The 13,610-nt window shown below is 37.6% G+C and overlaps 1 protein-coding gene across 2 annotated transcripts in view; it reads right to left on the bottom strand.

Moving 5' to 3' along the window:
* KCNH1 (potassium voltage-gated channel subfamily H member 1) overlaps nucleotides 1-13,610 on the bottom strand; it is a 2,413,895-nt gene that overhangs the window by 1,113,993 nt on the left and 1,286,292 nt on the right. For both annotated transcript variants that reach the window (XM_044061729.1, XM_044061739.1), the window contains one exon: nucleotides 1,616-1,868. In XM_044061729.1, the coding sequence (XP_043917664.1) occupies nucleotides 1,616-1,868 (253 nt within the window). The remainder of the gene's footprint in view (nucleotides 1-1,615; nucleotides 1,869-13,610) is intronic.

Here is a 13,610-nt window from a genome sequence, read left to right as displayed (position 1 = left end):
AGGAACACGATTGCAAGACACTTCTCTGAAACACTGCTCACTGAATTATGCTTTGGCTATATGTCTGCAAAATCACTGCTGTATGACAGAACAACCAGACTGGGGAAGAGAGAGTAAAATACATCGTTGCCGGGGGTAATCCACCAAGGACCACTGTATGGAGGGGCTCCATATTCCCAGTATTCCCAGTACTCAGTGCCGGCTCAGAGACTGACTACTCACAGTAGGAAACAATATTTCATATATCAGAGCAGGGTTGCTTTTGAAGGAAAATGGTCCTTTAAATAATACCTAGTTGATGACTCTTCTGGGACTTGAATTGTAATTCTTTTAGTGAAAACACAATTATTGCAGACAAAATAGAGAATATAAAAAAGTACATGAAAAATGAAATCTGTCAAACAACAATGAAACTTGCATGGCTGATGAATATTTCAAGTGACAAATATAGATGGACTTAAAATTAAGATGCAACGTATTACAGTGTGGACAAGGAGGCAGCAGCTGTATTTCTATTACTTTCTGGAACTGAGCAAATTAGCAGTTGTAATAAACTGGAACCCAGATACATTTCAAACCATTCCCAGTCAAAGACAGCAAAAAAAAAAAAACATTTCCTGAGAAGCTTTCTATATAGTAACACAAATATCAAAACAAATAAGCAAATTATATGAATTATTCAATATGTCTTTAAGCCTGCTGAGTGCATGAACATTTCCTATGCAGTAGACAAATAGCCTAAATGCCACAGAGATCTTGCTAGGAATACAACAGCATGTTTACAAAGTTAAGACATCAAAACTATAGCAATATAAAAGAAGCCATCCATAAAGTTACAATGTATTATCTTTGCGAGTAAGGTATAAGATCACAAACTGAATGTCTTCTCTTTATCTAAGAAAAGAAGAGACACCTATCACTACACTACTCTTTAAAGTGAATCACTGTGCTTGTAATATAAATTTTAAAACAAGTTCCAACTGCAATAAATGAATGTAGTTTGATGTATTGTGAGAAGGCTACACTGTACAGTCATGTAGTAGGTGTTAGTCTTAAGTCCAGTAAGCTTTAATTTCATTACTGGTGACATAAATACATGCAAAATACATGAATTAATTTTCTTCAGATGTTATTTAGTATAAAATGATAATCAAAACAGAGCTATTATCAACTCTATTATTTATTATTTATATATTTATTTGTTGTTTGTTAATTGGGTTAGCCCAACTGAGCCAATGGCCCATTTTCAGTGGAGACCCAAAGAGAAAAGCTCCAAAATACATACTTAACTCCATTAAGACAGTGTACCGTATAAATGCTATGGCTTCAAAACTTTAATATAATAACTCAACTTACTGGTACCCACTGTATTACAAATACAATACTAATACAAAGACCTAATAATAATAAAAATAATAATAATAGATTTGGCAAGTTATACATTTTTGTTTAAGAGTCAGTTTTTCATTTTGGCACTTGAAAATGATTAATTGAATGATTTTAGGTAAAGGTAATATCTATAATGAAAGTCACATACTGTAATTGAACCTTATGTTAGCATTTCTAAAGAAGGTACCTGTGCAATAAAGAAGTGCTATACAGCACTAAAGCCTACCTAAGATGGCCACCACTTCATCATCCTGGATGACTTCTAAGGATCCCGAAACCACAAAGCAGAGTCCATCCACACTCTCCCCAGCATGGTAAATCAGGTCCCCGGGTGCACAGTGTATTGTCTGGAACTCCATAGCTAATGCACGAAGGCAGCCATCACTAGCTAGTCGAAAAGCTGGATGTTCTTTAAAAACTTTGCGATTCAGATGTACACAAATATCAGCACGCATATCCTTAGGGCAAATCTGTAATACCTGAAAATACAACTGTAAAAATTACATGTCTGTAGTACCACAAACATCTGCTTATATCTTTCAAGTATAAAAATATTATACATGAAGCTTGTAAAGTTTTTGTTGTTAAATGCATTAAATAAAATAAATAAATGAGAAAAACTACTGGATTTAGTACCACTTTAACCAGCATGTGTAAATGACTACAGTGGCATTAATGTTAAATCAACCAAGGTGTTTTCCAGATAGAAGGGGAGTGATATTAAAGCGTCCATACTCTCTCTTTGTGTTGCATTATGAATGCAGACAGACTGCAGTTTCCTAAGGAAGAAGCAATGATAATTTCTGCTGAGTAAAGAAAAGTGTTCTGTCATTTCATAGTGACTCTTACCCTATGAAGAGTGAATCACACTACAAGCAAAGTCTTTAGCAAGGCTATCATTTGATGCTGGGATGGTTTGTACTGCTACAAGTATACATATCTTCCAATTATATAACAGCAAACTCCACAATACAATGGCTGCCCCCCCCCCCCCAAGCCTATCAAAACAGCAGCACATGAACTTCAGACTTGTATTATGCCCCAGACACCTACATTTGACCAGGTCATAAAAAAAAACACAGCTGAAAAAAAATATTAAAATTAGTGCCAGGTACTAAAGTACAGATGGCATAATTAACCAGATAATGCTTTCAGACTCAGTTTAAAAGATGTGCATGTGGACAAGTGCAGCACTACAGTTAGCAAATACAAAATAAAACAAATAAAATACAAATGTTCAACGATCTACAGAAGATGGGTAGTGCAGAGGCAGTTAGCTTAGAAAAAAGATAACTTCTTTTTCTTCTTTCAGCTTTTCCCGGTTAGGGGTCACCACAGCGGAACACCTGTCTGCTCATGATTGGCAGTGAAGTTTTATGGTGTCGAGTTGCCAGCCCGGCATCCAACCTTCCACAGAAGGCACACACATGCACACACTCACACCTAGGGCCAATTTAGAGTGTCCAATCCACCTACAGCATGTCTTTGGGGTGTGGGAGGAAACCGGAGTACCCGGAGGAAACCCACGCGACCACAGGGAGGACATGCAGACTCCACACAGAAGGCACCCCAGCCGAGGATCGAACCAGAGAATCTCTTGCTGTGAGGCGACAACGCTAACCGCTGCACCACCGTGGCTGATATATATATATATATATATATATATATATATAATAGAGAGAGAGAAAGACTGAGACCATATCATGTGCTTATAAAAGACAATATATATATATATATATATATATATATATATATATATATATATATATATATAATAGAGAGAGAGAAAGACTGAGACCATATCATGTGCTTATAAAAGACATATAAACATGACTGGACTGTATATAATTCTTAGGGTAAAATCAGCAATTCACTATAATATAGCAACACTCTTCTCCAAATCAGAATACTAAAGAATGAGCAGGAAATAGTTTAAATACCTGTCTACTAAGCATAAAGACTTAATATTTTCACTCAAATGATTACCCACTTCCTTCTTCTTAACTGAACTGCAATCATTTTAGATCTGCATGAAGTACTGCAGAAACATATAGGCCAAGCATCCAAAACTTTTATTAAAAATAGCTAATATAAACAATTCTCAAGAGCATATAGATAGTGCATAGTTATCTATTATTCATCAAGAATCATATCTCTAAATAAAGGCATCATCTTTGCTTAAAATGAATTATTGGGAAAGAACATTACATTGGACTCCTCTCTGCCCGTATGGATTCAAAAGGATTAAGATCAAGGGGGTTTCAGATGACTTACTTGCAGGCTTCCGATTGCCTTAAGCAGAAACCCGAGGGATAGGACCCATCATTGGCTACACAATAACCCACTTCACACAAACATCTTTTCCTTCATAGGGAGCACTACTGCATCTCATCACTTGAACAGAGCAAATGCTTGACAGTGAACACACTGGTTCCACACTGGTTACGATGTGCACGTTCCTAATTTTTATTATTGAGTGGTTTCCTAGTTATCCACTTGGAAGAAATAAAAACTGTTCATCCTGCCTACCAACACAGCATCTTACTAAAATAACAAACTTTTATTACCTAACAGAGTACCCACTGGCACAGCTGCTGATTGGTCAGTGAATCCGTCATTATTATTTAGCCTTAACAACAATAAACCTGTTGCTGTAACTAAGTGCAACCATTCTACTCATGTTTCTATAGTTCACAACTGTCCTGCTATGATTTTCCTGTTCAATACAGGTTGTATTAGAAGTAAGTATATCCAACTGAAATGTTGGATTTAGTGGCAGCAATCATATTTTTTGTAATGTTATATTAAAATGATGACAAACATTTTACATCAGACTTCTTCACTGATCCAGGCTGGGAACCAGGATGGAAGGTGATTTGCCATTATCCACAATGCACCAACAACACTGGCTACATGCTCCACACCATAAATGGTGAAAGAATTTTAGTATATACTGTCTTTTCAAACTGTTGCTAGCATGATTATTATCTTGAATAAAAAGCTGCAAGAATGATATGAAATATAAAGGGTTAATTTAGAAATAGTATAAAATGCAGAAAAATAGTAAGTGTGCTGGAAAGCATATATAGCTTAGTTAGATTTTGGCATCCATGTAAAGGAGTATGTTATTGAGAAACAAAGTCTGTAAAAATAACTGCACAGATGCCAGCTGAAAGGACATCAACAAAGTAAAGAGATGTAACATCAAGTTTCAGATAGTGCTGGAACACCACGTTTCAGATAATGCAAGACTGAGCTTCCATGGATCATCAAACTACAAAGAACCAAGGATAAGGGAACAAAGGAAAACTGTTATACAAAGAAAGGACTGTTATAGATCAGACTCTGAGAAAAAATATCAGACTTTTTGGTATAAATATGAGTGTAACAGTAAACAAGCTTTGGGAATTTGCCTTAGAGAGTTGACAGCATCTGTCTTGCATGTTTGTAGCTCTGAAAGGAAAATGTAATAGAAAGTGTATTAACTGAAGCAGTGTCTCTGTGTATTTATTGTACTTAGTACAATACAGTAATAAGACTAGTTGATCACAATAAGTAGTTAAATATACTTTGGTATGCTTGCATGTAAATGCAAGTAACAGCAAGAAACCAACAGAAGAGATCATATAATTCTTCAAATGGCACTGCCACAAATAGGTATACCTGTTACTACCTAACTGAGGAACATCACAGACACTACTACCACTGTATGTCTCATGCATGCCTGCTAACACACATTGACGAGGCATGAAATGTTTGTGTCCTGGTAGGCTGGACAGCCACTGCCCAGAGCAAAGTTAAATGTTTGCAAAAATTCTTTCATTTGAAAAAGTAAAGCAATTTCTTGAATTGTTCACTTTCTCACATTTAAGCTGAGAACTCATGGACTGAGCATTGCAAATAAAGTAACACATTTGAGCTACACTGTAACAATAGTGCTCTGTGCATTTTGCCTTTGGTACACTGTAGGCATAACCAAATGTGTAGCTAACTAGTTTTGTGCCTGGGGCTGTGCCCGATCTGGTGTACCGCTTTAAGTTGAAGAGCAACCCCCTCCCCCACCCTGGACTTCTGGAGCAGGAAAAATTTCTTTTTATCCTTTTGAACAGTTGTAATTGCTATGCAATGTCATAAAGACATGCATCTGGAGCATTTCTCCCTGGTCCTTTGCTGAAAATTGGCTTCATTCCAAGTTGGACTTTCCCTGTAAACAAAATGTTAAATAAATAAATAAAGAATGTACTAGTACACCATAGCACTCAGAAACTTTCCATTAACGCTAAATATCATAGAAATGGTGAAGGTTTACAAAGAAAAATACACCTATGCCTATTCGTACCTGTACAGAGATACCCATCCTACAGGGAGCAAACCAAGATATTCTAGTTTATTCAAATAAGCCGAAAATAACTTTCTAAATCCAATTTGGATGATTTACTGACACTTCAAGATTTTTAGGCACTATCGCCAATTCAGGCATTCCTAAAATTTAGTAAATAAAACCTCTCAAATAAATGAGTTAATTAACTACTTACTTATACAGTATGTTAGGCTGAAATTCATATATTTACACAAGAAGACAATCATGTTAAATGTCAACATTCTGCGGATATTCACTGCGAAACAAAAAAATAAGTGCACACTGCTGAAGGTTGTCTTGCCAAAAAAGAACCAAAGTAGAAAACAATGCAGATGTACCACCATAGACAAGATAAAATCTGTAATTTAATAAAACTTTTAAAAGACAAAACAAACTAAGAGAATGTAGGATAAGCGCTTTTGGTAAAACCTTCTTCAGATCCTTTATTCACTCCCATCAAGGCAAAACTTTTAAACAGTGTTCAACCAATCATGCTGTTCAGGGGTGGTTCCTCTTCCATGGCTAATGGAGACAGGTCCCTCTGGTGGTAGTCCTCCAAAATTACAAGTAGCTTCCTGTTTCTACTTTTTATGTTTATGCTCCGTTCTTTCAGAATAGGTTTTAGAGGCACCATTCCATTTAGGTCCGGTGGTTTATCTGCTCTCAGTACCATAATCCACTTGGTCTCTTCCACCTCTATTCTGTTTCTCATGTCACCAACCTTGGGCTCAATTAGCTTTCACTTTTAATGTCTACTTATAAATGTTCAGACATTGGTAATTACAATTGAGATGATCTATACAGAGTTCTTATCCCAGAAAAATATTAGTTTTTTTATCCATCCACCAATCTTAGTCATGTATTGATTTATTAATTGTCTCTAATTGACTTTATCCTAATGGTAAAGAAGTACTGAAAAATGACATATATTTTCGGCCAATTTTCAGTAATTCATCATTAGATTTTACCACTATATCTTTCTTAAGAATAATGCATTGAAGGATTAATCTGATCATGCTACAAAGGAATGATGTTGTAGAATATATTTCAAAAATACTTTGAAATGTATTGTCTGACCCTGATGATTTGTTGATTTATCCATATTTGAAGCGGGCCTCTTAAAAAGTACATACTCATTGTTTCCTACTAGCAAGTCCACCTATCTTATAAAATCCACCCTGTCCTAAGAATATCTATTAAATACCTTCTTATAAGAAATGGAACAGATATCCTATCAGCCAATGAGGTATAACAAAATTTTAGAGTCAACAGGAGTTTATTCCACTTCATAAATTTTGTCATCTGAGAATAAATGGTTTGGTATCATTTGGGAATGGGCTCTCACTATCTGCTTATTTAACCAAAATAATTAAAGTTTTTAAATCTAATAATTTATCTCTATTTTTTTGCAAATTGCAACTTTATTTCTAACCCATTGTTCTTAAAATATTTTTAAAGCAGAAGCCCCTGCCTGCAATTCTTCAGCAGAAGATGACTTCCTAAATTTGCTAACCAGCATCAGGGAATTTCCTCTAATTTGCCAGCTTACTTGATGCTGATATTTGCCATGCAGAAGTTGTATAACTGATTAATTATCTCAAGAACTGGAACATTCCAGGCCTGGGTAGATTTTATGGAATAATTTATAAAACATTTATTGTCTACATTGCCAAAAATATGGTGAAGTTTTACAATTATATACATCTAAAGAGTAAACAATCTGCACTTTAATAACAAATAAACTAAGTGCTTTTGTTAGGTATGTTACTTGCGGGTTACCAGATGGGTCTGAAGAAGTTTGATAACATATCTAACAGGTCTGAAAAACTTTGGTAACATGCCTAACTAATGAACCTAACGCTTACTACTTATTAAAATGATGATTTTCTGTTTCTTTGCTTTTTTGTTGATTTAAGTAGTATATTTTATTTTTCGTGAGTTTACATCTAAAGAGTACTCATTATTTATATCTAAATTTATCCCACATGATTTTAACTCCAAAGCTGAATACTGAGCGTTCTAAACCCCCCAAAAAACAAAAACAAAAAAACTATAGTCCCATTATCCTTATAAAACTGAACCTAAAAATTATGCTTTACTGTTAGCTAACAGATTTAACTCTAAGCTTCCATGCATTGGCTCTACATTCTAATCTGTTTCTCATTTAGTTAGGCAGGCAAACTCCAGTTCTATTGTTTTGTTTTGACATAAATCTTCTTATTACCTGTTCCAGTTTATGCACTGATGACAGACACTTCCAAAGCGTTTAACTGGTTAATGTTTGACAGACATATTGTTTTCTACTGGCACATTCCATTTCATAGACTACTACAGGATTCATAGCTCTGATTTTCTTTATGGGATTTATCATGAAAAGTTAATCTTCTGTACTTAAACTAAAGAGAAGAAAAAATGTTGTACTAGTTATACAGAATTATGACTTGGGGGGATTAGATTCTTCTCATGGTGCCTATCCCACCCTATGACATCTGTGTACTATTTTTGACAACAATAACACACTGATACATTTGAAACATATGCAAATGACAAGGTTCTGACAGCAAGATTAATTTACAATATTTAATATCTAACAAATATATTCATCGAATATACTTGGCTAATAATCCAGGGAGCATTTCTAAGCCTAGTCAAATTTTCCTGAAAGAATAATGATGTCCTGTATCCAAACAGGACATTGAGGACCACACATTTATAACCTACCTCTGTCCATAAGGGACATGGATGCCAGGCCCGGTGTAAATTTCCTATTCTCCATCCACTGGTCTAGGTTGCACTTAAACTAGGTAATAGACAAACTCAGCTTCCCATGTATGGAAAGTCTGTTCCATAGGAGGGGCAGTCTCTGGCACACATATCTGTCTCTCCAGCATGTTCTGGTTAAGTCACAGACAAAATTCAGGTCCCTAGACCTTGTATGTCTGCTACTCTTTGACTTGTGGATATGTAGCATATTTATAAGTGTGGGGTTTCTGGATGCCTTGTAAGCCAGGCATAGATCATCCCTCAGTAATCTACAGGAGACTGAGTAGAGGGGAAACAGGCTTTATGTGCTCTGCATAAGCCAAGTTTGTCATGCCTTGTATTTTTTTTTTGTAAGGAACCCACTGAGGTAGCTCTAGTTGCTGCATATGTTGGGAGCAGTGTATTCTATGATTCTAAGCCTGATAAGGGCAGAATACAGTGTGATAATGATCTCTTTGGACCTAGATGCCATGCCCTTACTTATAAGTTGCACAACATAAAAATATTTCCTCACTACTGTGTTGACATGGTGGTCGAAGATAATGTTACTGTCTACATGAGCACCCAGATCCCTGACCACTGGGTTGACTCTTAGGGGTGTATCATCAACAAAGTAATTACCTGGGATGGTTGACTTCCCAAAGCATATAATTATACATTTTTTAGCATTGAGTTTAAGACCATGGCTTTGACACCATTCATTAGTCAGAGACAGACCCTCTTGAAAAATGCTAGTGTCTGCAATGCAGTCAGTGATAATCCCCAGCTTGCAATCATCTGCAAACTTAGCCATAAACCTTCAGCAATTGCTTCTATTTCAGAGAAATTGATGCCAAAAAGGAGTGGGCCCAGTATTGAGTCCTGGGGGACTCCTCTAGTGACTAGCCTTTTGATGGAGGTGGCCTCACCTTTTTTGATCTCCTGAGTCCTATCAGTGAGCCAGTTGGCTATCCAGCAGGTGATAAAAGAGTTTATTCCTAAATTAGTGAGCTTGTCTATAACGTATGAATGGGGTATTCTATCAAACGGCTTGGCTAGGTCAAGGTAAGCTGTGTGTACAGTCTTACCTTCATCCACTGCTTTGGTGACTCTCTCAAAAAAGTCTACCAGATTTAACAGACATGACCTTCTTTTAACAAAACCAGACTGTGATGAGTTCAGCTTTTGTAGGTTACCTGTGTTCTTATTGATCATATCCATGAAGATTATTTCCATGGTCTTACATATGAGGCTAGTGAGACTCACAGGCCTGTAGTTACCCAGATCAGTGGTTGGACCTGCTTTGTGCAGGTAATTGACTGTAGCCATCTTCCATTCCTTGGGCACAAAACCTGACTGAAGGCTCCAGATGTAAATGATTCAAGTGGACCAGAGAGGTCATGTTTCATGCTATTTATTGAACATCCTGGGATTTTATCGTGGCCCACTGATGCAGTGTTTTTAGCCTTGGAAATTGCATTGATGACATGTTCCCTAGGAATGGTTGGGGGATTGTGTGATGTAATATTTCCTTTGGACTATCAGGGGGGGAGTGGATGGAAAATTTGAGATGAACCTGCCAGCCAAAAGGTTGGCAATGGCCTCCGGTTCAGTGTGGGTGATGCCATTTACAATAAGTTTTGTGCATTGTTGTGTATTTCTTCTGAGGTTACAAACATAGCTGTAGAAAGCATTGTAGTTGTCCTTTGCTGAGAAGCTATTTTGTTTCTTAAAATTTAGCCTTTGAAGTATTAATTAACCCTCTAAGCTGCCTGTTTAGATTGGTCAGGGGGCTTTTAGTATGTATGGCTTTGTTCCTCCTATGCTAGGCCAAGATTTTTTCTTTTGCTGTATAACCGATTAATATTGTGATTCCACCAGGATGGCTTGTCTTTTAACTTCATCTTATTCTTAATATGAATAGGCAAGCTGGCTCTATACTGCTATCAATATGGCTGTACAGAGATTTTGTAAATAGTTCAGTGCATGCTATGATGTTTACTGGGTTTGGAGATGCTTAGAATTTAGCCAAGGAGTTACTTAGTAGAGAGAGGTTAGCCTTAGAATAGTTCCTAAAGATTTTTGGTTTCACTAAATACCTGGATGTCATTTTTATTTCAAGTAATACTGCCTTACGGTCAGATCTGATGAGCAAAGATATTACATTGGATAAGAAACACTGACCCTCTATGTTCATGAGTATGAGGTCAAGGACGTTTGTACACCTGGTAGGAGACTGGACCAACTGTTCCAGGATGTTAGTATTAACAAAGTTTAGGAATTGCTGGGCTTGTGCATAAGAAGTGCTGTAGGATTCCCAGTCTATAGAGGGGTAGTTGAGTTCCCCCATGAATATCATATTGGGTTGAATGGTGAGGGACTCTAGTACATTGAGATAGGTAGTATGGGTTTCCAAGGACATGGAAGGGGACCTATAGGTTGCAAGGATATGATACAATACCTTGTTTATGGTGAGTTGCACATATATGAGTTCCAGTGGTGCATACACTTTAACTAGGCTGGATGTGAGGTTGCTTTTAATATAGTCTGGGACTCCTCCACCTTTAGTTCCCTCCTGTGCAGTAGCTGGTCTAAAGGTACGAAAGGCATTATAACCTTGCACTGCTGGGGTACTCACAGCAACTTTAAACCATGTCTCTGTTACTACATGGATGTCTCCAGAGAGATGAAGGCATGCAGGGAGTTGAGTTTCTTGTTAAGACTTCGAACATTGAGCAGTACCACCTTCAGATATTCCTTCATAGGTTCAGTTAAGTTGGTAGGTTTATCAGTATGGCATTGCTTGAAAAAGACACTATGGGAGTAGAAAAGGTCTTTGACAATATCCGAAAGCCTAGAGGGGATAAGTGCAGACCATCTCTGGCAAAGCAGTGGCTATCAACCACTTTCTCCCAGGCCATCAAATATTGTATCCCCCTGGACTGATACCAGAAGCTAAGCCAATTGTTAAAATCAATCATTTCCTGTTGGTAACATGTCCTCATCATTGGAGAAGGTAACATGCTGCTCAGTGTTAGTCTCATACCTGCCTGAGACACATAATCAGTGAGCTTGATCACGTCTCGCTTCATATAGTCAAAGGAGGTACATCTCAGGTCATTGACAAACACATGAACTATGACAGAATCATACTAGCATTTGTGGTTCAATGACCTGAGTGCCTGTGTGACTTGATAGATCTTAGCCCTGGAAAAGCAGCTAACTTTACTCGGTCTGGTGAGGGGAACATCAGTGTGCCTCACTATAGAATCACCAATGACCAGGAAATTTGGCTGTGTGCTGGTTTGCATTAAGGGCTTAGAAGAGGAGGGAATGTATACAGTGTTACTATGTGTAGCAATGGGAGGTGTATTAATGTAGTGTTTATGTGATGGCTGAGAACTCTTTCTTTGAATGCACTGTGCAGGGGGTCTTAGTGTTTTAGCTAATTCACTACCTCCTGTTAGCACAAGCATGCCTTCGTCCTCAAATAGCTTACCTCCCTCATTTCATTTACAACCAGTTCCAACATCTCTCATCTGCACCCTTCTTCAAAAACTCAAACCAGAGGGCACCCCCTCATCTGACCGTCTAGCAGCTGAATATCTGCAAACAGCAGCTAAGGTTCTAGCATATCCCATTTTCACCCTAATAAATAGAACCATTACTGAAGGAACCATTCCATCACTCTGGAAAATCTCCCATATTATCCCACTACATAAGGGCGGTAACTCAACTGAACTCTCAAACTTTAATCCAGTAGCCTTACTCTCTCCTTTAAATCATGGAAAAATGCATCCACTGACAATTGCTAGATCACTTACTCCAAAATAACTTACTAGCCAGCTGTCAGCATGGTTTTAGGCCATTCCACAGCACCACCACTGCTCTCTTGTCCTTTTCTGACTCCATTAACAAAAATCGTAATAGCAATATGCTATCCTCTGCACTCTTTATTGACCTGTCAAAGGCTTTTGATATGGTTAACCACCAGCTACTTTTAAATATACTTAAATTCTTCACTAGATACACAGGCATTATATAATGGTTCAAGTCCTACTTAGAAAATAGGCAACAAGCTGTCATTTGGGATAATAATCTATCCACACATCTTCCTATTACCCTTGGTGTCCCTCAAGGCTCTATTTTGGGCCCTCTCCTATTCTCAGTTTTTATCAACGATCTAAATGTAAAACTTCCTCAAGCCACCTGCATACAATATGCAGATGATTCTATACTAATATGCTCTGCTACTTCCTTAGCTGAACTCCAATCCCTCACCCAAACAGTGTTTAACATAGTTGAAAACTAGTTCCTACAGCGTTGCCTCCTCATGAACCCCAAAACCAAAATTATTGCTATTCCTCCTACACAAAAGTCCTCCCCAATAGACTTCGCAGTTATATCCAGTAACGGCACTGTCATATCTCCCGACCCAACCACCAAACTCTTAGGCGTAACAATTGACCACAACGTTAACTTTGACACAAACATCAACACTGTAATTAAATCAGTCAACAAAAAACTAGGCTCCCTATACAGGATTAAACCCTTCCTGACACCATTAGCTAGAACTGCTATTGCCCATACCCATCTTATCTCCACCCTCCTGTACGCCTCACCCATTTACACCAATCTATCCAAAAACAACCTCAACAAACTGGAAACCTCCTATAATAACATTGCCAGATTTGCCACAGGCTCCCCATTTAGAACCCGCCGTTGTCACACCCTAAAAGCTAGGATGGCTCGATCTGCAAAATCAGCTTCAACAACTTATTATCACCCCAAGATCCTCTATCATCCTAGTAACACTCCATACTCACCCCTACAAAAATCTCACAACCCCATGCTCTGCAGATAAATTACTAGTAGCCTCATATATATCCAGTAATAAGGCTGGGGATTCTCTGCTCTCCAACTCAGTGGGGAAAATCTGTAACTGGCTTCCCAATGAACTCTCATCTATCTCTCCAACACCACTTTTCAAAAAGCAATTTAAAGTTTACCTTAAAACTCACTAGCTATGCCCATGTACTAACCCAGACTAACAACCCCCTTCCAGCTATGCTCACTGAATGTTCAAAGAGTAGAAGCTGTAAGCTACCTTAACTCTGTG

The sequence above is a fragment of the Protopterus annectens genome, chromosome 1.part0, assembly GCF_019279795.1.
Source record: "Protopterus annectens isolate FY-2018-M chromosome 1.part0, PAN1.0, whole genome shotgun sequence".
In the NCBI taxonomy this organism is placed as follows: domain Eukaryota; kingdom Metazoa; phylum Chordata; order Ceratodontiformes; family Protopteridae; genus Protopterus; species Protopterus annectens.
Note: the sequence above shows the minus strand (reverse complement) of the source record. Positions and strands in the feature narration are given on the sequence as shown.